This window comes from Arachis ipaensis, chromosome B5 (assembly GCF_059453495.1).
Source record: "Arachis ipaensis isolate K30076 ecotype BB chromosome B5, ASM5945349v1, whole genome shotgun sequence".
Taxonomy (NCBI): Eukaryota; Viridiplantae; Streptophyta; class Magnoliopsida; order Fabales; family Fabaceae; genus Arachis; species Arachis ipaensis.
Genome location: NC_142440.1, coordinates 154917401 through 154938896, shown reverse-complemented (window position 1 = coordinate 154938896; position 21496 = coordinate 154917401). Strand labels below are relative to the sequence as shown.

General features: G+C 28.2%; 1 protein-coding gene and 1 pseudogene across 1 annotated transcript; both read right to left on the bottom strand.

Annotated features, from left to right (window-relative positions):
• Positions 1-10235: 10235 nt before the first annotated feature.
• Positions 10236-11384, bottom strand: LOC107641438 (F-box/kelch-repeat protein At3g06240-like). Its single transcript, XM_016344932.2, has one exon. The coding sequence runs from the start codon at positions 11382-11384 to the stop codon at positions 10236-10238; it is 1149 nt and encodes a 382-aa protein (XP_016200418.2).
• A 2252-nt stretch (positions 11385-13636) lies between these two features.
• On the bottom strand, positions 13637-14770 carry LOC110272161 (F-box protein CPR1-like; annotated as a pseudogene).
• Positions 14771-21496: the final 6726 nt, after the last annotated feature.

Sequence of the window (21496 nt, the reverse complement as noted above, 5' to 3'; positions counted from 1 at the left end):
CCACACCACCCAAACCACCACAAGCTACTCAAACATGCAGGATAGAATTTCACCATATTATTACTGTGTCTACCAGGGATGGGTGCCTGGGATCTACACATGCCGTGAGGACTTCCTTGAACAAACACATGAGCACCAGTACTGCAGCTGGTAGAGGCACGACACTCTAGAAGAGGCTTTGGACGCATGGCTGGTCTACTTCGGAGGAGGGAACAGGGATATGTTGGGAAAAAGCGCATTGCCGACGGCGAGGCGCCGAACCCCCGTACAGCCAGATGGTCGGCGTGGAAAAGAAAAGAACACCTTGAGAGCCCTGCAGGCTAGGTACCATGATGAAGAGGAGATGGTCAACCCACAACCTTCGGGACGTAAGTAGTGCATTGCTATTTTATCATTAACATACTCAAATCTAGGCACATGTTATTTCTCGTTTTTCTCGTTAACGTATAACCTAGCGCCTCCTTCTCTACACATGTCATGCAGTTGTTCCGGACAAGCCGCTTAAGGATCCTCTAATACACGCCGGGATGCTCGACAAAGCTTGCGACAAGCTTGACATACCGAACCCCATTTACAGGTGCCTAATGCAGACATACCATGATGGACGCGGATGCTACCGTCACATCGTCTCTATCGTTTCCCCACCATCTTATGAGCCGTTGGTCGCGATCCGGCTATAAGTTGGGAGGATGTTGCCCGGCTTTGCATCAGAAAACTCTGTTCTATGCTGGATATCTATGTTCACGATTATAACTATGACATTGTCCATGAATGGAGGGCCAAATACATAGACGTTGCAAGGTAAATTACCACTTTGGAAGCTAGGGTCAAGCATCTCACCGACTGCAATGACATTCTTGAAGAGAGGTTTTACTCGCAGGGACAGGGAAGCCGAGGTAGGGGTTCTGGTGCCGGATCGACTAGTCAACGTGGCCGCTAGCTGGTAACTTTGCATCCATCATCCATCACACACGTTCTACCTTTCTTCTTACTACCGTTTTAACCATACTCTCTCTTATTACTTATGCCTTCTTCATCAGTTTTTACTTTCATTTTTCACTAAACCATTGTACGAAAACATATGTGATTCTATAACCAAGTAAGCCCTAAAAGGCTGCAAACTATCCACTACTACCCATCTTCTTGCTTGCTCGTAGAATCCAAAAGAAGGGTCAACGATTCGCTTATTCGTAAACTAATAAACAAAAAATTATTAACATGGAGTCTAACTTATAAAATGAAACTAACCAAACCCGTATCGTATCAACATTACGTAAATTTTATCTTCCCTTTCTTAGCGAATAAAAGATCAAAACGAATTATAGTACATTATAGCCCAAAACCATTACACATTATATTTTTTCAGGTGAAAACTCTCTTTTCACTATAGTTTTTTCTTAAAAGAACTTAAACTTATGTCCTGAAATTTAATACTCTTAATCTTTTTTTTGTTCGGTACTCATTTTTTAGTACTTTACTTTTTATTTAATTTAGTCTTTTTAAAGGATTCAATAATTCATATCATAAAAATTTAAGAACGATAAACGAAGTACACTTTAATTCAAGAACTCAAAATAAAATTTATACAAAATCAAATAAAAAATTATACATAATCAAATAAAAAATAACAGAAAAAAGTTTTCATAAAAGAATTTGTATTAGTAAAAATTATTAAAAATTTAATATAATATACGACTACTAAAAAATCCCTAACAAAAAGACAATATTATACATCACATAAGGATGAAGGACAAAATTCGCAAAAATAAAATAGATTTTTTGTTTCACTTTTTCAACTATTACTATCAAACGCGCCACAATTTTTGGCTTCGATTAAGCGAGAGTATAACGCATCCAACCACGTTTGTGTTAACAAATAAAAAGATTAAGCGAGAGTATAACGCATCCAACCACGTTTGTGTTAACAAATAAAAAAATAAGGCAAACAATAAATTTAGATTTTCTACATAATTGAACGTGTAACTTTTAATTCAAACGCGCTAAATCAATTACATCCATAGTATTCAACTCCTTTTGTCAAAATACAGGAACAAAGACTTAGGCATTTCCATGAAATAGAGTTATTCTTTTCCGATTACATTACATTCTACACCATCGGATGGTTAATAATTAAAGGTTTACATAAAAATAACCATACAAAAAAATAGTACTGACCAACTTTTTAGCATACACATTCACAATCTAAGTCATAACTTAAATTATCAATGAAAATTAACATTTTACCATTCAGTTAACAACTCTATTTTTTTTTCTTTGGTTTGGCAAAGGCCCACGTTTTTCAGCTACAGACCCAAATCCATCTGCTTAAGAATTCACCTACACTGTCTATTCCACAACCGACTCTCCTTGCAGGGTCCATCCTCCACTGGCCCAATCAACCCAACGCCTATACCTAATTAAGGCCCCACAACAGCATTGGCTCGGCTGGCCTCGACCTCAACTGTGGCTAATCTTGCCTCTTGCCGCCTAACACTAATGGAGAAAGAAGACATTTTTTTTTTGTCAAGTGAATTGGACAACCCCCAATCCTAGATATCACAACACACACCCACACACCCACACTTTGAGGTTTTATCAAACCTCATCCCAGTCTCAGCTGGAGTTCGAACTTGGTGCAGCTTGTTTAAGTGGCAATATGATTGCCACTTGGAGAAAGAAGACATTTACACTCCTCCAGCAAAGCTCAATTGTTGGGCCTGTTGACTGCCTTCCATACTCTTTACTCCAATGTGCTGCACAATAACTACAACTCCTTACATCTTGGCCCTTCCAATAGTTTAAATTAAATCTCTACGATAGAAAAGCTTGATACACTGTAATTCCATAAAAGTACAATGGAACACCATATCCGCTTCCTAAAATCTATCATATATGATCAACGACTTTAAATAAGCAGGTCAGACTTACGGTACTTTTGATAGAGGTCTTCACTTGATAACTGTTGGAGGTGACAATTGGTCTTCGTCAATATATGTGGGCGATAATTCCGGACGAGTTCTTGACAAATGATTAACAATTTCCCATGCAAATTATGTCGTAGGTGAGCCAAAAAATACATATCGCCAGGGAAAGATCCACTCATGTAGGTGTGGGGGTAAGTACTCCTCACTACAATTTAAAATTTTATTGAGTAGTATATAATAATAATATTTATTTTTTGTACTAAATTATTAAATTTGACCCTACAATAATTTTTGGGAGTCACTCACGTAAAGATGCTTAAAATGTCATTTTTTTAAAGACGTGTTTTAATAATTAAAATTCAACTTATATAATCGATCAAATTATGTTATTTTTGTCAAAATTAGACCAAACAAACCGGTTTGACCGAAAAATCGGTAAATCAAATCTTGAACTGATCTAAACTAATAATTTTTTTTTATAGAAAATGACTATAATACTCTTATTATAAAAAATGACTAAAATCCTCTTATTATATATATTAATTTTTAAAATTCTAAATTCTAATCTTATGACTGCATAGAGAGAAGAGAAGAGTTAGGATTTAAAATTTAAAATATATATATTAAGTCATTATTTATAATAGGAGTATTGTAATCATCTTTATAAAAAATATTAATTTAGACGGTTTAAGATTTACTTTATCAATTCTTCGGTCAAACTAATTTATTTGGTCTAATTTTGACAAAAATAACACAGTTTAATCGATTATATAAGTTGAATTTTAATTATTAAAAAATCGTCTTTAAAAAAAGACGTCTTAAACGTCTTTATATGAGTGACTTCCATAATTTTTTATTCAACTTTCGACACTTGATAGCCAATTTGAGAACTTTATATTAGATGTCCATTATAATAATCAATTTTCAAATTTAAATAAGATTGGTGTTTTTTCTTAGAAATTGATTCGAAAGAATATTATCTATCCATTTGTGTTTCTTCTTTTAAAATTAGCTTTAGTTTTTTTCATAATAACTACACTAATTGAATGAACTTTTTTAACTATGAATATCATCAAGAGCTAATTGTATGAAAGTTGAGTTATAAATGATTGTTTAAAGACATATACAAAAAAAGATATTTTAATTATATTGTCAAGGTTTTAAAATATGAAATATAAAAATTAAATTTTAAATTATATATTATTATTTAAATTACTATTTAATATTTTAATTTGTAATTAGATATTTTAAAAACTAATTATATTTTATAATAATAAAATTTAATTATAATAACAGGCTACGTATACATAAAATAATTATTTATATGTACATAATAAATCTTAAAATATAAATTTATAAATACAAAATATATATTAAAAATAAGTTAAATGATATATATATTTATACACAAATTTATAATAGATTATTTGATAGCTAATTTTTTATGTAAACATAATATTTTTATTATAAAAATTATTATAATGTTATATATATTTTACCTCTACTATCAAAATTTTTTGGACCTGTCACTGCATATTGCGATATTAAATGCTTTTAAAAATTAAGAGCAGGTAAGAGATAAAGATTTTAATTTAGAATTATGAGAAAATCTCTAAAAATTATACGATTAATGTTGCGTATAAAGAAGTCTTTGATAAATTGCAATGATTAGGTACTATATAATCAATTAGTATTTTTTTTTATTGTGAATTGTATTATTTTATTTTTTTTGTAGTTTGATATAAATTATTAGATAAATAACATGAGTTTAATTTTAATGCACTAACAGTGTAAAACGTTTTACATAGCCGTGCAATTATATTCGTTCTTTTGGATGATCATACACGCGATCAATATGAAAAATAGTTATTTTTGCTAATAATGTGACGTTATGTAATTAAAATTACTTTACACTGACAGTGCATTAAAATTAAAATTTAAATAATATTTAAATTTTATTTGATACAAAACAAAAATACAATATATAGATGTGCAACGATCAATGTTGGAGATAAAAAAATGTGTATGCACATTTTCTCATAAAAATTAAGACATTATTAATTTATTGCATATTATAATTTTTTTCTTAATTAAACCAATTATTTTGTGATTTTTTGTTATGTACTATTGTTTATTATTCACACGAATAAAAAGATATAAATTGAGTTTGATTTAAAATTTAATATATTGAAGAATTTTTTTTGTTAAAAATACTTTAGATATAGATGAAATATTAAATATTTCTTATGCATCTTACAAATACATACACTAGATGAAATATTAAATATCTATTTTTTTGTATTTATGTCTGAAATATATTTTTAAAATAAATTATTTATGAATATATTTAACTTATATAAAACAAACCTCATATATTTTTTTTGTTATATATTAATATATACCAAATAATCTATAAAACAAAAAAAATTATATAAAACGAACCTCATATTTTTTGTTATATATTAATATATACCAAATAATCTATAAAATAAAATAAAAATTACAAAGTAGTTAGATTTAATAAAGAAAAGGTGTAGTACACAGTAAACAAATAATTCAATGTATATAAAAAAACATGAACTAGACTATTTTAAAATGGATTTTAAAAGGATTCAAATTTGGAATTTCAAGATATAATTTAAATTTGAATTGAGATTCAAATTTAAAATTAGAAACAAATCCCATACTATATATATGTATGCCAAGAGTCAAGGAAAACATGAGAAACAGACGAGAATAATAAGAGTTTTATTCCTTTATCTCTACACACATAAATGTATGTGAGCCTAATTCTTGGAGAAGAATTTTATGGTGTGCAAAGAGTTGCATGAGGTTTCTTAATTTTAGATCAGATGTCCATTGGTCAAGGAGTTGACAGCAAATGTTGGTCTCGGTGTGAATACGCATAGCGCCTTTGTACCATCGAAGGAGAAAAAGATTTTTACTAGCGTACCCAGGTATTTAGATCTGATCTATACATATATTACATTATTGGAATAAAATTTAAGTACAAAAATAGATCTTTAGGATTACTTTTTTTTCTTCCGCTGCGTGTTATGAACACATGGTAATCCTTCAGTGGTATCAGAGTTTTGGCTTTTTTTGTTTAAATTTTTATTCCTATTTTCTTAATGTTTGTGAATTAATAGGATTAATTTAAATTGTTTTTAAGCATGTAATATATTTATTTCTATTGAGATGGATTTTTAATAAATTAATAGTTAATTTATTTTAATTATTTAATTGTGATTAAATTATCATTCTTTTAATATAAAGTTATATTTATAATCAAATATTTTGTTTGATTTTATTTATATATTAAATTTTATTGTGATTTTGATCACAATAAAAGGAATAAAATGAAAAATATCTTTTGTTTGTTTCATATATATATATATATATATATATATATAAGTGTATATAAAGGTCAAATTTGATTTGATAATTTTTTAAGGCTAAACGTTAGTACATGAAAAATCAAATTTTGATTTGATTGATGTGTTTTGAACACTATAATTTTGAAAATTAGTTTTTCTAATGTTCTTGATTATAAAGAGCGGCCTGACAACCAGGAGTTTTATTTTCAAGATAATAATCAGTATATACATTTGATGTATTAAGGATTTAATTTTATATTTTGCCTAGACAACCTGGGAGTATAAAATTTTATCTATGAGTACTGATAAAAAAATTTTTCTAACAATTGAAATAAATCCTAAAAGTTAGAAGTTTTATCAAAAATAAATTTATCTCTTGTTTACAAGAAACAACCTAACAACCAGGAGACTTGTACTCAAAGATAGAATTTATTTATGCATATAATGATGTATAAGGAGAATTAATTTTATACTTGAACCTAGATAACCTAGGGGTATAAAATATAATTCAGTTAAATAATTGTCTGACAACCAGATAATTATTTAGGATTATAATTGTATGAGATACAATTTAATCATGTTTATTTGGAATAGGTATGAGTAACAACTTGACAACCAAGGTACTCATTCTTGATTCTAAATAATTTTAGCAGAAATATAGAATTACTTTCATATTTTAAATTTTTTAAATATGTCCATCTTTAGTATGGCATACTTGAAAGTAATAAATTGGCTATACATTGAGAATGGTTCTTATGTATGAAAAGGTTATCATGGACATGATAATCCTATTGAAATAATATTGTTCAATAAAATTGGTGATGAAATAGTTAGTACTTGTGAAGTATCTATAATATTATTTTACATGGGTTGTTTGGACAGCCATAAGTTCTAATTTCAAAGGCATCTCCCTACTATTTATTGTTGAATATTTTGAGAAGATGTGGTGCCCAAAGTAAGATAGTATGACTATCAAAGATTTTATTTAAACTAGTGAGAGTATTGGACAATATATTTTGAATTAAACAACTTTTGAAGTTGGAATGCCATTAAGCAAATGGCTTTAGCAAGAATTGTTCTTGCAAATATTTTTGGAGATTTATTTTGTTGCAAACAATTTATAATTGGCTTTAATATGATTAAGGTTGTGGCCTTTTTGGAAAAACTCAATATGAGTATTGAGGATGCGAATCAAAATTGCTCTTAAGAATTGGTTTGACCAATAATAAAAATATTGAGTATTTTTATTATAAGAGTTTAAAGTAAAATCTCTAATATCTAATTGATATTCTATTAAATAGAGAATGAGATTCTCTCCATGCATAAATACTAGTACTCTATGTACTCCATCATGTTTAAGAAACATGAAATTTGATTTAGTTGAATATCACTGTTTGTTAAATATTTAGACTACATTTTAGAAATGTGGCTAAATTAACAAATTTCTCACTAAATCAATTTTTTACCCATATGAGATATGGAAAAGGCATAAGCTGAAACTCAAGCATATTAGAGTTTGGAGATGTCTTATATGTGTTAAGAGATTGCACAACAATAGAATTGATATTAGGTCCGATAAATGAGATTTATTGGTTACCCTAAAGAAATAATGAGATTATTTTTATCACTCTTCTTATGACAAAATGTCTGTGATAAGAGGTTAAACTCCTTTTTAGAAAAGGGATTCTATCTTAAAGAAAGAGTGGGAGTACAATTACTTTTATTAGAATTTGTATACCACTCAATAGAGGATATACTTTTTCCTAAAAGTATAAAAGGTTTGATCGTCAAACTAACTTTTCAAAAAAGTAGCCTATTTGTATAATGATACAATTCTATAAAGATAGATCTAATGGTTACTTAGATTTTTTATAATCATGTTTAATAAGAATTGTTCTTAAAATAAAATTATGCACTATTGTAGTGGGAGATTTCATGTTTTGAGAAAATGTGATATTTAGTATGCACCAGGTGTATTTTACAAAAAGTCAAGCAAACATGCTCAAGAGCAAAGGTGTTTAAGGTCAAAAGAGTTTTGATAAACACAAATGTGCATTAAAAATTATACACATGATTGATTGGCTCTAGTGCAAGTGGGAGATTATTGAGATAATAGTATGCCCAAGATCCAATCTATCATGATTGGCTCTCGTGCAAGTGGGAGATTGTTGGGAATAAGAAGTATGACCACAACTCAATCAATCATGTATCAAATAATTTGTTATTGTTATTATATTAAAATGTTAATATAATAACGTCCTTGATTAAATTTAGAGATTTATTATTGTGATAGTGATCATAATATTGAGAGATAAATCTTTTATAATTTAATCTAAATTGTTCTTGGTCATAGGATTATTAAAAAGGATATTAATAATCCGAAAAGATCAATATATATATAATGGTCTTCATTGGATGAAGATTAATAGATCTCATTTATTAAATTATATATATAGATGGTGCATATAGAGATATGACCATTGAACTGAACTCACTCTGAGAATTCCTAATGGTTATAATTACCGCATATTTGTCAATAGGATATTCTCAAGATGAACATAGTAATAGAGTTTCCTTTGACCTGCGACTGTCATAGTAATTAACAATGTATTTATTATACTTTGATTCCGGACACCTAATACCCTAGGGTGCTAGTTGAATGGATATTGGGTATGATTTAAATACTTGTAGAATTAATGATTAGTCAATAAGGAATCCGTCAACTCTCGGTAAAGAGTTTGAGCTCTATGATTATAATGACTGAGATGAATAAAACCTTGGCCAAGGGAATTGAATGAATGAAGAAATGAGTTTTTAAGTCATTCACATTTCATTATAATAATGGTAACAAGTTAGAGTTTGACAAATAAACCATACTCTAAAGGTTAACCAAGAGCTGGAAAGATGGAAGGAATTATACTTTGTTCTTCTAAGGTTCTTAGTAAAAATATATTACTTCAAACTATCGGGTCGTTGAGGAGTGTTGCTAGACGCCAACCTTGATTAGTAAATTTAGTATGACTAATTTACTACCCGCTTAGTATTGAACCTATGGGGTCACACACTAACGAGTGTTTTAATCTTTGCTGTAGAATTATTTAATTATTAATTTGATTTGATCAAATAAATAATTATATTAATTCAAATGGAATATTATTATATTCTTTGCTAGCACCAAGAATATAATAATAGTATGATAATTGAGAATATTAAATGAGATTTGAGAATAATTAGTTATTCTATTTCTAAATTTGGACAAGATCCTAACTGATTCTGTTTTCAAATTGAGTTATGATATGATTCATAAATTTAAAGGATTCAAATTTGGAATTTCAAGATATGATTTAAATTTGAATTGAGATTCAAATTTAAAATCAGAAACAAATCCCATACTATATATATGTATGCCAAGAGTAGAGGAAAACATGAGAAACGGACGAGAATAATAAGAGTTTTATTCCTTTACCTCTACACACATAAATGTATGTGAGCCTAATTCTTGGAGAAGAATTTTATGGTGTGCAAAGAGTTGCATGAGGTTTCTTAATTTTAGATCAGATGTCCATTGGTCAAGGAGTTGACAGCAAATGTTGGTCTCGGTGTGAATACGTATAGCGCCTTTGTACCATCGAAGGAGAAAAAGATTTTTACTAGCGTACCCAGGTATTTAGATCTGATATATACATATATTACATTATTGGAATAAAATTTAAGTACAAAAATAGATCTTTAGGATTACTTCTTTTCTTCCGCTGCGTGTTATGAACACATGGTAATCCTTCACAAAATATTAGAATGTAATACAAATTGACTTATCAAATCAATTTCAACTATCAACATGAATATTAAAATTAACTTTCATCTTAAAAAGTTTACATACTCTTTCTATACCCCATTTAAATACATCTTACATTTAAATTTGTATATTTACTAATTAATTAATTTCTTTGATGAAAGAAAAGAGACTTTTTTTATAAATCCATGTACCAAACATGCTTGTTTTGATATTAATATTGTGAATTACTTTGCGCGTAATAACATCAAAGGAAGCCAATTCACTGTTGTGGTTTCCGATAAATATTAGATCACATTTGTGGCCCATTCTCATTGGACTAAATTCTGATGAAAAGGGTTCAAGTGTGAAAAGTTTCACCCAAGATTCTTTCACACCAATTTCACCCAAAATAGATATTTCAATGCAATTATTCTTAGCAAAAGAGGAAATCAGAGTAACAGATTTGTTGAGCACTACCAAACTTCTGATAGGGATATCATCATTTTTTTGCAGCCAAACAATTGATGTGGTTTGAAACGTTTCAGTGCTGAGATTAAATGACACAAGTACTTGTTCTTCTTCGAGTCCATTAGTGGCATACTCGCTACCCCACCAGTGGCATACTCCATTCAAGTACGCTACAGAAGCATTATATATATCTTCCTTCTTAGTCATTTCAAGATCAAGTTTCTTCCAACAATTACTTTTTAGACTATAAATTTGCCAAATTGTTAGAACAGGCTCTTCTACAAAAGTATGACCATGAATATAATATACACATTGAATCACTTTATAATCATCATTCACATTATCATAACCAAATCCATGAATACTTATTTGCCGATCAAAGCCGGGCTCATCATCAGTAATACCCGGAGGAATAATTTTACGCTGGTCGGTCTTGGGGTTCCAAAGTCCTATTTTTACATCAAGACCTTCTTCTTCATAGTGACATATGATACCATTAACACAGTCTAAAACTTTATAAAAACCATTGTCTTCAAACAAACTTGGCAAAACTAACGTAACTATGTTTTCGTACCTTTCTCCAGAAAGCAAATGCACATCATATTCATAGACGTCTCCATCGCTTCTTTCGTCATGAAAATATCTCCATAGAAGGAGAGACGATGAGTGAGTAGTTTTAGATTTTAAATTCTCATAGTACATGCTCTTAAAATTAGAATTCTCAAGTAAATTTAGCCAAGACTTATGTACGCAACTAAATCGCTTCAAAGACTTGACAGGTAATTTTGCTAGAATTTCCAATACAAGATCTTTAGGAATATGATCGCTATGAGTTGCCATTTGCGCTAAAGATGAAGATAGAACAATAGAGGATAGAGTTTTGCATTTGTGGTGTGCCTCGTAAAATGTAATGAAAAATAAATTAGATTCCAACATATAAGTTTAGAAAAATTTTAATGGTATTACATTTTTGTCGCTCTATTTGTTTTTTTCTTAATCAAGATCTCCCATATATAGGACTAAATATCAAACCAATCAAATTGATTGATTGGGAATATATATCACAAACTTAAATAGAATAAAAGGAAAGCCGATCTAAATTGTGAGCACTTGATTTGCAATTAAAGACATAAATGTATAATTATTACTCATTAAGCTTAGTTTATTGTTAAATAATACTAGATTCTACTAGTTCTAAAAAATAAACAACCTAAGTTAAAAATAATTACTTATCATTAATATTTTGTCTGTACAAAATAGGAAAGTAAATGAATCTTAAAATAGATCTAAAGTTATTGCTATTTGTGCTATATTGTTGGGCAAATAAAATAAAAAATTTTGGAGATTAAATCAAAATTATGTGATTCGAAAAAATAGTAATATTAGGAAAATAATAAAAAATTAGAGCTGAAAATAATTTTATGTCATTAATATTTTGCCTGTACAAAATAGTAAAATAAATGAATCTTAAAAGAGATCTATTTATCATTATTTGTGCTACGTTATTTGGCAACTAAATAAAAAAGAATTTTGGAGGTTAACTCAAAATGATATGATCTGAAAAAATAGTAATGTTAGCAAGATCATAAAAAATCAGTTCAAACTTGTTTTATTTATCATTCATTAATAATTTTACCATTTTGAATAATAAAGAAATATAAAAGTAAATTTTTATCATTTTGCGCTACTACCAGAAGATTTTAGAGAGGAATCAAAATGAGAGAATACAAGATGAGAAAATGTTATATTCAACTCAAAACTTTAAACGTCAAGTTAATACGTCTCTTATCTTATATACTCTTCACTTATTCATATTTTTTCAAGACTAATTCTTTATACTCCTCACACTTGCAACCCTAACAATAATTTAATGATAGAATAATTAAAAAAATTAGATGTAGAAAGATATATGATTATCCAATTTTTAAAGATGTAGAGAAGCATTGAATCAAACATGTAGAAAGTGGACGGACAAGGAAGGCAAAGAAGAGAAAAGACTATACCATTTGAACTATAATTTTAATGGCATAGTCTTTCCTCCTCACTTAGAAATTTCGGGTTATTTGAATCTCATTCCTAACTTAAAAAAAAAAAAGTAAAAAAAAAATTTTAAAAAATAAACTTAATTATACAATAAGGACATACATTTAAAGAATAACTTAATTATAAAGTATTCCTAAATATCAACGAACTTTGGTTAAATTTAAAAATCGAAATTAATAGTGTAGTTAATTAGTGACTAAATAAAAAAATTGAGAGAATAAATTATGTGTTAATTGGTTAAAAATTATTTTTTTTAAATATAATGTATAGATCTGTGTTTTATACGAGCATGAAAAGAAATTCATAATAAACAAATATATTGCATAGTATAACTTTTTGTCATATATAACTGATTAAATTGATGATATATGAATAAAATTAAATAGTTAACTACCATAATATAATTTATGAGCATGCATTACCCAAATTTTTTTACTATTCAATATTTAGAATGGTATTTGTCAAGTAATTTAAAATAATATTTAATTATTTTATATTTAATATATTGTAATTAAAAATAACATTTTAATATGAATTTTTACTATAATAAAATTTACAACATAATAATTAGTCTTAATGAATAGAAAAGATTTATATTTTTATGTATTTATATGTTTTATATTTATTTTAAAAAAATAAAATGTTGCATTTTTTATTTTAAAGTGTTCTATATTAAAAAATATTTATTTATATTCTAATATTTTCTATATTTATTAAAATTTCTCAACACTCGTCTTTTATAGCTTTTTTTATTTTCATTTATACTATGAAATCCAATGAATCATAAGAGTAGCATATTTATAGCTTCTTTTATAGCATATTTTCAGATATCCAAAATTTATTATTTTCTAACACCAAGAGTCATATTTTTTAAAATATAAAACATAATTGACTATTTCAGAATATTAAAATGTAATACAAGTTGACTTATCAAATCAATTTTAACTACTAACATGAATATTAAAATTAGTTTTCATCTTAAAAAGTTTACATATTTTTTTTATACCCGATTTAAGTACATCTTACATTTAAATTTGTATATTTACTAATCAATTAATTTCTTTGATGAAAGAGAGGAGGCTTTCCTTATAAATTCATGTACTAAACATACTTGTTTTGATATTAATATTGTGAATTACTTTGCCCGTGATGACATCAAAGAAAACCAATTCACTGTTGTAGTTTCTGATAAAAAATATTAGATCACATTTGTTGCCCATTCTCATTGGATGACAAAGTTGTAATGAAAAGAGTTCAAATGTGAAAAGCTTCACCCAAGATTTCTTCACATCAACTTCACCCAAAATGGATATTTCAATGCGATTATTCTTAGCAAAAGAGGAAATCAGAGTAACAGACTCATTGAGCACCGCCAAAGTTCTGATAGGGCTATCATCATTTTCTTGCAGCCAAACAATTGATGTGGTTCGAAATAATGTTTCGGTGCTGAGGTTAAATGACACAAGTACTTGTTCTTCTTCAAGTCCATTAGTGGCATACTGGTTACCATACTCCATTCAAGTATGCTACAGAAGCATCATGTATATATTCCTTCTTAGTCAGTTCAAGATCAAGTTTCTTCCAACAATTATTTTTTAGACTATAAATTTTTCAAATTATTAGAACAGGCTCTTGTAAAAAAGTTTGACCATAAATATAATATACACATTGAATAACTTTATAATCATCATTCACATTATCATAACCAAATCCATGAACACTTACACGCCGATCAAAGCCGGGCTCATCATCAGTAATACCCGGCGGAATAATTTTATACTCGTCAGTTTTGGATTCTAAAGTCCTATTTTTACATTAAGACCATCTTCTTTATAGTGACATATGATACCATTAACACAGTCTATAACTCTATAAAAGCCAATTTCTTCAAACAGACTTGGCAAAACTAACGTAACCATGTTTTCATACTTTTCTCCAGAAAGTAAATGCACATCATTTTCATAGACGTTTCCATCACGAAAATATCTCCATAGAAGGAGAAACGATGAATAAGTAGTTTTAGATTTTAAATTCTCGTAGTATATGTTCTTGAAATCAGAATTCTCAAGTAAATTTAGCTAAAATTTATGTACGCAACTAAATCGCTTCAAAAACTTAACAGGTAATTTTGTTAGAATTTCCAATACAAGATCCTTAAGAATCTGATTGCTATAGGTTGCCATTTGCACTAAAGATGAAGATGGAACAATAGAGGATAGGGTTTTGCGCTTGTGATGTGCCTCGTAAAATATAATGAAAAATAAATTAAATTCCTACATACAAATTTAGAAAAATTTCAATGGTATTATATTTTTGTCGTTCTATTTGTTTCTCTCCTAATCAAGATTTCCAATATATAGGACTAAATATCAAACCAATCAAATTGATTGATTGAGAATATATATCACAAACCTAAATAGAATAAAAGGAAAGCCATCTAAATTGTGAGCACTTAAATTGTATTTGCAATTACAAACATAAATGTATAATTATTACTCATTAAACAATACTAGATTCTACTAATTTAAAAAAAAATAAACAATCTAAGTTAAAAATAATTACTTATCATTACTATTTTGCCTGTACAAAATAGTAAAGTAAATGAATATTAAAATAGATCTCAAGTTATTATTGTTTGTGCTATGTTGTTGGGCAAATAAAATAAAAAAGAATTTTGGAAGTTAAATCAAAATGATATAATTGAAAAAACAGTAATATAAGGAAGATAATAAAAAATTAGAGTTGAAAATAATTCCATGTCATTAATATTTTGTCTGTGCAAAATAGTAAAGTAAATGAATTTTAAAAGAGATCTCAATTTATCATTATTTGTGCTACGTTGTTTAGCAAACAAATAAAAAAGAATTTTGGAGGTTAAATCAAAATGATATGATTCGAAAAAATAATAATATTAGAAAGATAATAAAAAAAATTAGCTCAAACTTGTTGTATTTAGCATTCATTAATAATTTCATCATTTTGAATAATAAATAAATATAAAAGTAAATTTTTATCATTTTGCGCTGAGTGTTGCGTTTTCAGAGAGGAATCAAAATGAGAGAATACAAGATGAGAAAATGTCACATCCAACTTAAATCTTTAAGCATCAAGTTAATAGGTTTCTCATCTTATATACTCTTCACTTATTTATATTTTTTTCGACGTATGACTAATTCCTTATACTCCTCACACTTGCAACCTTAACAATAATTTAATGATAAAATAATTAAGAAAAAATAGATGTAGAAAGATATATCATTATCCAATTTTTAAATATGCAGAGAAGCATTGAATCAAAGATGCAGAAAGTGGACGGATAAGGGAGGCGAAGAAGAGAGAAGACTATATCATTTGAACTATAGTCTAATGGCATAATCTCCCCTCCTCACCTAGAGTTCTCGAATTATTCGAGTCTCACTTCTAACATTGACAAAAAAAGGAGGCGAACAAAAAATTTTAAAGAATAAACTTAATTATACAATAAGGGTATACGTTTAAAGAATAACTTAATTATAAAGTGATCCTAAATATTAACTTTGGTTAAATTTGAAAAATCCAAATTAATAATGTAGTTAGTGACTAAATAAAAAAATTAACATGTCATAGAGGATAAATTACGTATTAATTGATTAGAAATTATCTTTTTTTTTTAAATACTAGTGTATGGATCTCTGTTTTTTTTAACCAAAGATAGGAGACTCGAATCTGCGATCTCTTAATTGAGTATGAGGAGACTATGTCATTTGAGCTATAACTCATTGACATCTCTGTTTTTTACGAGCATGAAAAGAAATTCATAATAAATAAATATATTGCATGGTATAACTTTTTGTCATGTATAACTGATTAAATTGATGATATATGAATAAAATTAAATAATTAACTACCATAATATAATTTATGAGCATGCACTACCCAAATTTTCTTACTATTCAATATTTAAAATTGTATTTGTCAAGTAATGTAAAATAAAATGGAATTATTTTATATTTAATATATTATAATTAAAAATAACATTTTAATATGAATTTTTATTATTATAAAATTTACAACATAATAATTAGTCTTAATGAATAAAAAAAATATATTTTTATGTATTTATATGTTTTATATTTATTTTAAAAAAATAAAATATTGCATTTTTTATTTTAGAGTGCTCTATATTAAAAAATTATTTATATTCTAATATCTTCTATATTTATTAAAATTTTTCAACACTCTTATTTTATAACTTTTTTTTATTTTCATTTATATTATGAAATCCAATGAATCAAAAGAGTAGCATATCTAATGCATATAGAGTTAGTTGAGCTTATTTTAGAAATATCTTTTATTTAAAATTGTATGTTCAAATTAAAATCTAAAATAAAGGAAATTAGCATTAAAGTCCTTGTTGAACATGTAATAGCAACCTAAGCACTCATCTAGAATTTTCACTGGAAGATAAGGGAAACCCTTATTATACTTTTATTATTTCTAGAAATAGTTCATGCAAAGGAAAGAAGAAAGCTGAAAATAATGTAAAGAATTAAGTTACAAATACAACAAACAAATTAAATTAAAGCAGGTGCTATCTAGTTGCTCAATAACTAAATTTCTTTGAAGTTTGATAATTGAATTTGTGAACCACATTTATTTGCTTTTTGGAAGTATAGGACACTAAATGAGATTTAAACCAGAAGTATTGATGCACATGTAAACTTGGTAGAGCCAGCTATTATGTTCAGAATCCATGTTGCACTTAATCCCTGGAGTAAAACCTATTTCATTTTTTATGGCATCTGTAATGCTCTCTATGCTATAAAATCGATCACCTGGTTCAATCTCTGGAATACATTTTCATCCAATCATTACAATATGTTTTCCCTAATTTAATTAAGGTAAAATGGTAAATTATGTTTAGTAATTATTAACTTAGACAGTATTATACATTACGTACACACTTAAAAAAACAAAAGAAAGTATTCGACTAAAGTATTAAATCTGACCACAAAAAATTGAGTCATTGATAAAACTGACCATAAAAGATTTAAAAGTAATTTGTGTTCACAAAAGATAACTTCCGTTAGTCGAATCTAACCAAATGTCCATGGTTGAATAACGGCGTTAGTGATCCATCCTAGTTGTCTCGTTAGTGTTCAAGATGACACTCTGACATGACAATTCTATTAAATAAATAGATTAAACAATTTTAAAAAATTAAAAATAAAATAAATCCTAAATCCCAAATCCCAAATGTGTTGCTGTTATATCATCTTGTTTAGCAAGCAGATTGAAAAACCCTATTTAACAAATGGTAAATTTTATGATGCTTTTATTATAGTACCTAAATTGTCTAACTTTTTTTTTAAAGTAAAAAATAAAATATTTAAAATAAAAAATAAATTATATAAAATTTATTAAATATTATTTATTTATTTTTTTAGTAATTTAAGTACAAAGTGATACTCTAGCATTCACCCTAACAAATTAGACACCTAACCTGGAGTAGAAAAGAGAATACAAGGTATGGCAAGGCAACGATTGAACCATGTTACTTCGATGGGGAGTAGTAGTGATTCTGGAGCTTCCAATTTCAGAAGGAAAGATGTGATGAAAGTTGATGGCAAATGTGATGTTGTTGGAATCTGACACTATGAACAATCTTGGGAGATGGTTCATCTGTTGTCCTCTATGAGCGGTATGCATTTTTTTAATGGGTTTTGAGTTTCTGTGAGTTACATTGAAGAAATTTATGTATTTGCACACAAAGGACTGTCAATATTTTGTCTGGGTTGATGATATTGAAGGTGGTTGGTGGGTTTGGCCAGAACACTAATGGGGCAAAAAAAAGATGACGTTGAAACTACAACTCAACTGAGAGAATTCAGAGGAAGCGATAATAATGAGGCAAAGAAGAAGATTGTGACGAAGATGGGGAAGCTTAAAGCGGAAATTCAATATATGAAAGTGTGGCTTGTTATGCTTTCTCTGGGTTTGTTAGTGTGTTTCATCATGAACATTTTGTTAGTGCTTAGGGTGAAGTAAGGGCTCTGTTAGAAGATGATAATGATTTAGGGTTGAATCTGTCTTCTCTTTGAGTCATGTAGTTGTTGATATTTGTATGAAATGAGAATGAAAACTTTGACAATTATAGTCACGTTTGTTTTAAAATTTGACATATGTGACCATTTTTTATTTAAAATATGATACATGTAACCATTTTTAATTAAAAAAATGACATATTTAAACAGAAAGGATGAATCAGTCAATCAGATATCAAAAGTAGCACTTGCAATAACATGTAGCTAACATTTAAGAAGACTATTTTAACAATACTAAATCCATTATTCACATTACCTAGTAACACAACTATGCTGTGTCATAATCCAAGAAAATTACATAATCGAAACCAACACTAAAATTAAAAGTAACAAGCATCAAAAGTCTTTTTCAAAGTCTAATGACCATTGTTTAAGTCAGATGCGGAGTTAGATAAAATATTAGAGAAACTAAAAATATTTACGAAATAAAATAAAACTAAAATAAAATTTTAAGGAGAGCTAAACTAAAATTAACGTATAGTTTACATGTAAACATTTAAAATTAGGGAGGACCATTGTCCCCCTTTGTTCCAATGTGGCTCCGCCACTGGTTTAAGTAGCAAAAAAGATAGGAGTGTTCAGTTACATATATAAATCACCCAAAAAAACACATAGAAGCAAAGTACAATACTAGAAATCACAAGCATCATCAAGTTAGGGTAGAATTGCTACTGCCACCGGAGAATACGTTGATTGAGTTAGGTGTTGGGGCTTTAAAACCAGGAACTGGCCCTCTTACTCCAGTTGATGTTCCTCCCATGCTCGGATTAGGCATGAACTGCATGAATTTTCTTGTTGTGCCAACACTAGTACCTTGCATTGTCTCTGGGGCCACAGTAGGGAGAGATGAGTTTGTAGACGATGGTGGAGGCCTTAACTGGATATTAGTGAATATAGAAATAGACCAGAAAATAGCAATGACTACAAACAAAATAGCAATGACGAGCAACAAATTAAGGTAGTTGAAAGGGAAGGGCCAAGTGTTACTATATAGAAATTATCCTAAAGGGTGATGATAGGAAAAAAATATTATTCGCAAAGGACAAAATTTTTAGATTCTATTTTTAAATTTATGAATCTCAAGGGAGTACAAAAGACACTAGTATGCAAACATTTCTTTACCAATTTTGTGCTTATTGCATCTATCCCAAAGCAGCAAAGCAATCTAGAAAACTTTCCATTACCAAAAAGAAACTGAAGCAAACTATCGTCTTTTCACAAATTTTAGTACAACTTGGCTATTTGCTCCCATATTTTCTATGATGATATACTAACATTTTCAAGTTTAAGTACATATTTAAACTTGGAAAACATAGAATGGAAAAAGGGCTAAACATTCACAACTAGTAATGTGTTTTGGAAAATTGTTTATAAGGATCAAGATTGGTGATTCACTACACAAGTTATAAAACAGTTCCAAAGAGGTTGTAATCGTATAACTATAAAACTGATAGAGATGTTGCCACAAATTTTAACTGAAAAGTGCTAGATATGCATTTTAATGGCATATATATTGGTTTGTAGTGACCTATTCCTAAAAAGCAAAAATATTTAACAAAATTAGATACCTCTTGTCTAGTATATCCAATCAGTTTAAAGGATTTTAAATCCCAAAATTTCACTATTTTGTTTGTGGACCCTACAATATCATTTGTGATAGTAAAATGCATAAGAATAAATGTGTAGATTGATAGAGAATTCTCATCTTTTAGGTATCATGTCATAATTAAATGAACCAAGATTGGAGAAAATAAATATATGTATAAATGCCAAGATACATCCCATAATTTTCATTTTAATCCATTTTCACATTGGTTCTAAAACTACCAAATTCATTGTTTCTTTTTTAATTCCCCCTCCCCCTTTTTTGGAGGAAAAAAGAAGATACTTCTGAAATCTTTGACACCAGAAACAAAAATATATCTTGACGAAAGTAAGTTGATGACATCTCATGTATTTGGAGCAACACCTCTTTTACTCTCTTAGAAAGAAGGTGTAATGATGATGATTGGATCTGATATCATCTTCTCCATTGGATTCAATTTCATGGAATCAAGATGTATCAAAATCCATGAGCAAGGATGGCTTAATTAGTTGCTGGTCTAATGTGTGCCACGGTTGAACAATGTTCTCCTCATTTCCCATGTCTAGATACTCAAGAACATGTTTCACATATTTGAAATTGAAATCAATGTCTTCATCGTCTGATTCAATGATCATGTGCCTTTTGTTGTTGCATTTGTGTTATTTAGTAATTCAATCTCCAATTCATCCATGCTAGAGTCCCTTGTATTTAGTTTTCTACCTGCTAACATTTGGAAAAAGCAAAATTGGATTATATTAAAAGAGAGAAATGAATATTAGCTACAATGTTGTTGTATTTGAGTATTTGACAAAGAAAAAATAGGATAATTTACTGAATAAAAAAAATCACTTTTGAAATGTATCTATATCTTATTTTTTCTTGACAACATGCAATTCAAAGAGTACTACACTAATCTAATTATCTAATGCATATAAACATAAAGAGTAAATAATCCTTTCTAACCATAAAAGATTGAAGCGCTGACAATACTGACCATGACTAATTTAAATATACTTTGTAACCATGAAAAATTTATTCCGTTTGACATTTCTAACCAAACATTAACTTGTAAGATGCGCCGTTAGTTTGGCTTCCCATGTGGCATTTACTAATCCATTGTGTAAATATACTATTTTAATTTGAAAATAAAATAATAATTCACTTTTGTTGTCCTCAACGATACTCTTGGGTTCCAAAGCTAAAACACAAAAGGGGTTCGTGAGCAGAGAAGAAACATCTGA

Excerpts from the sequence above, each read along its gene's own strand:
- LOC107641438 (XM_016344932.2), bottom strand. The coding sequence starts at position 11,384 with ATGGCAACTCATAGCGATCATATTCCTAAAGATCTTGTATTGGAAATT.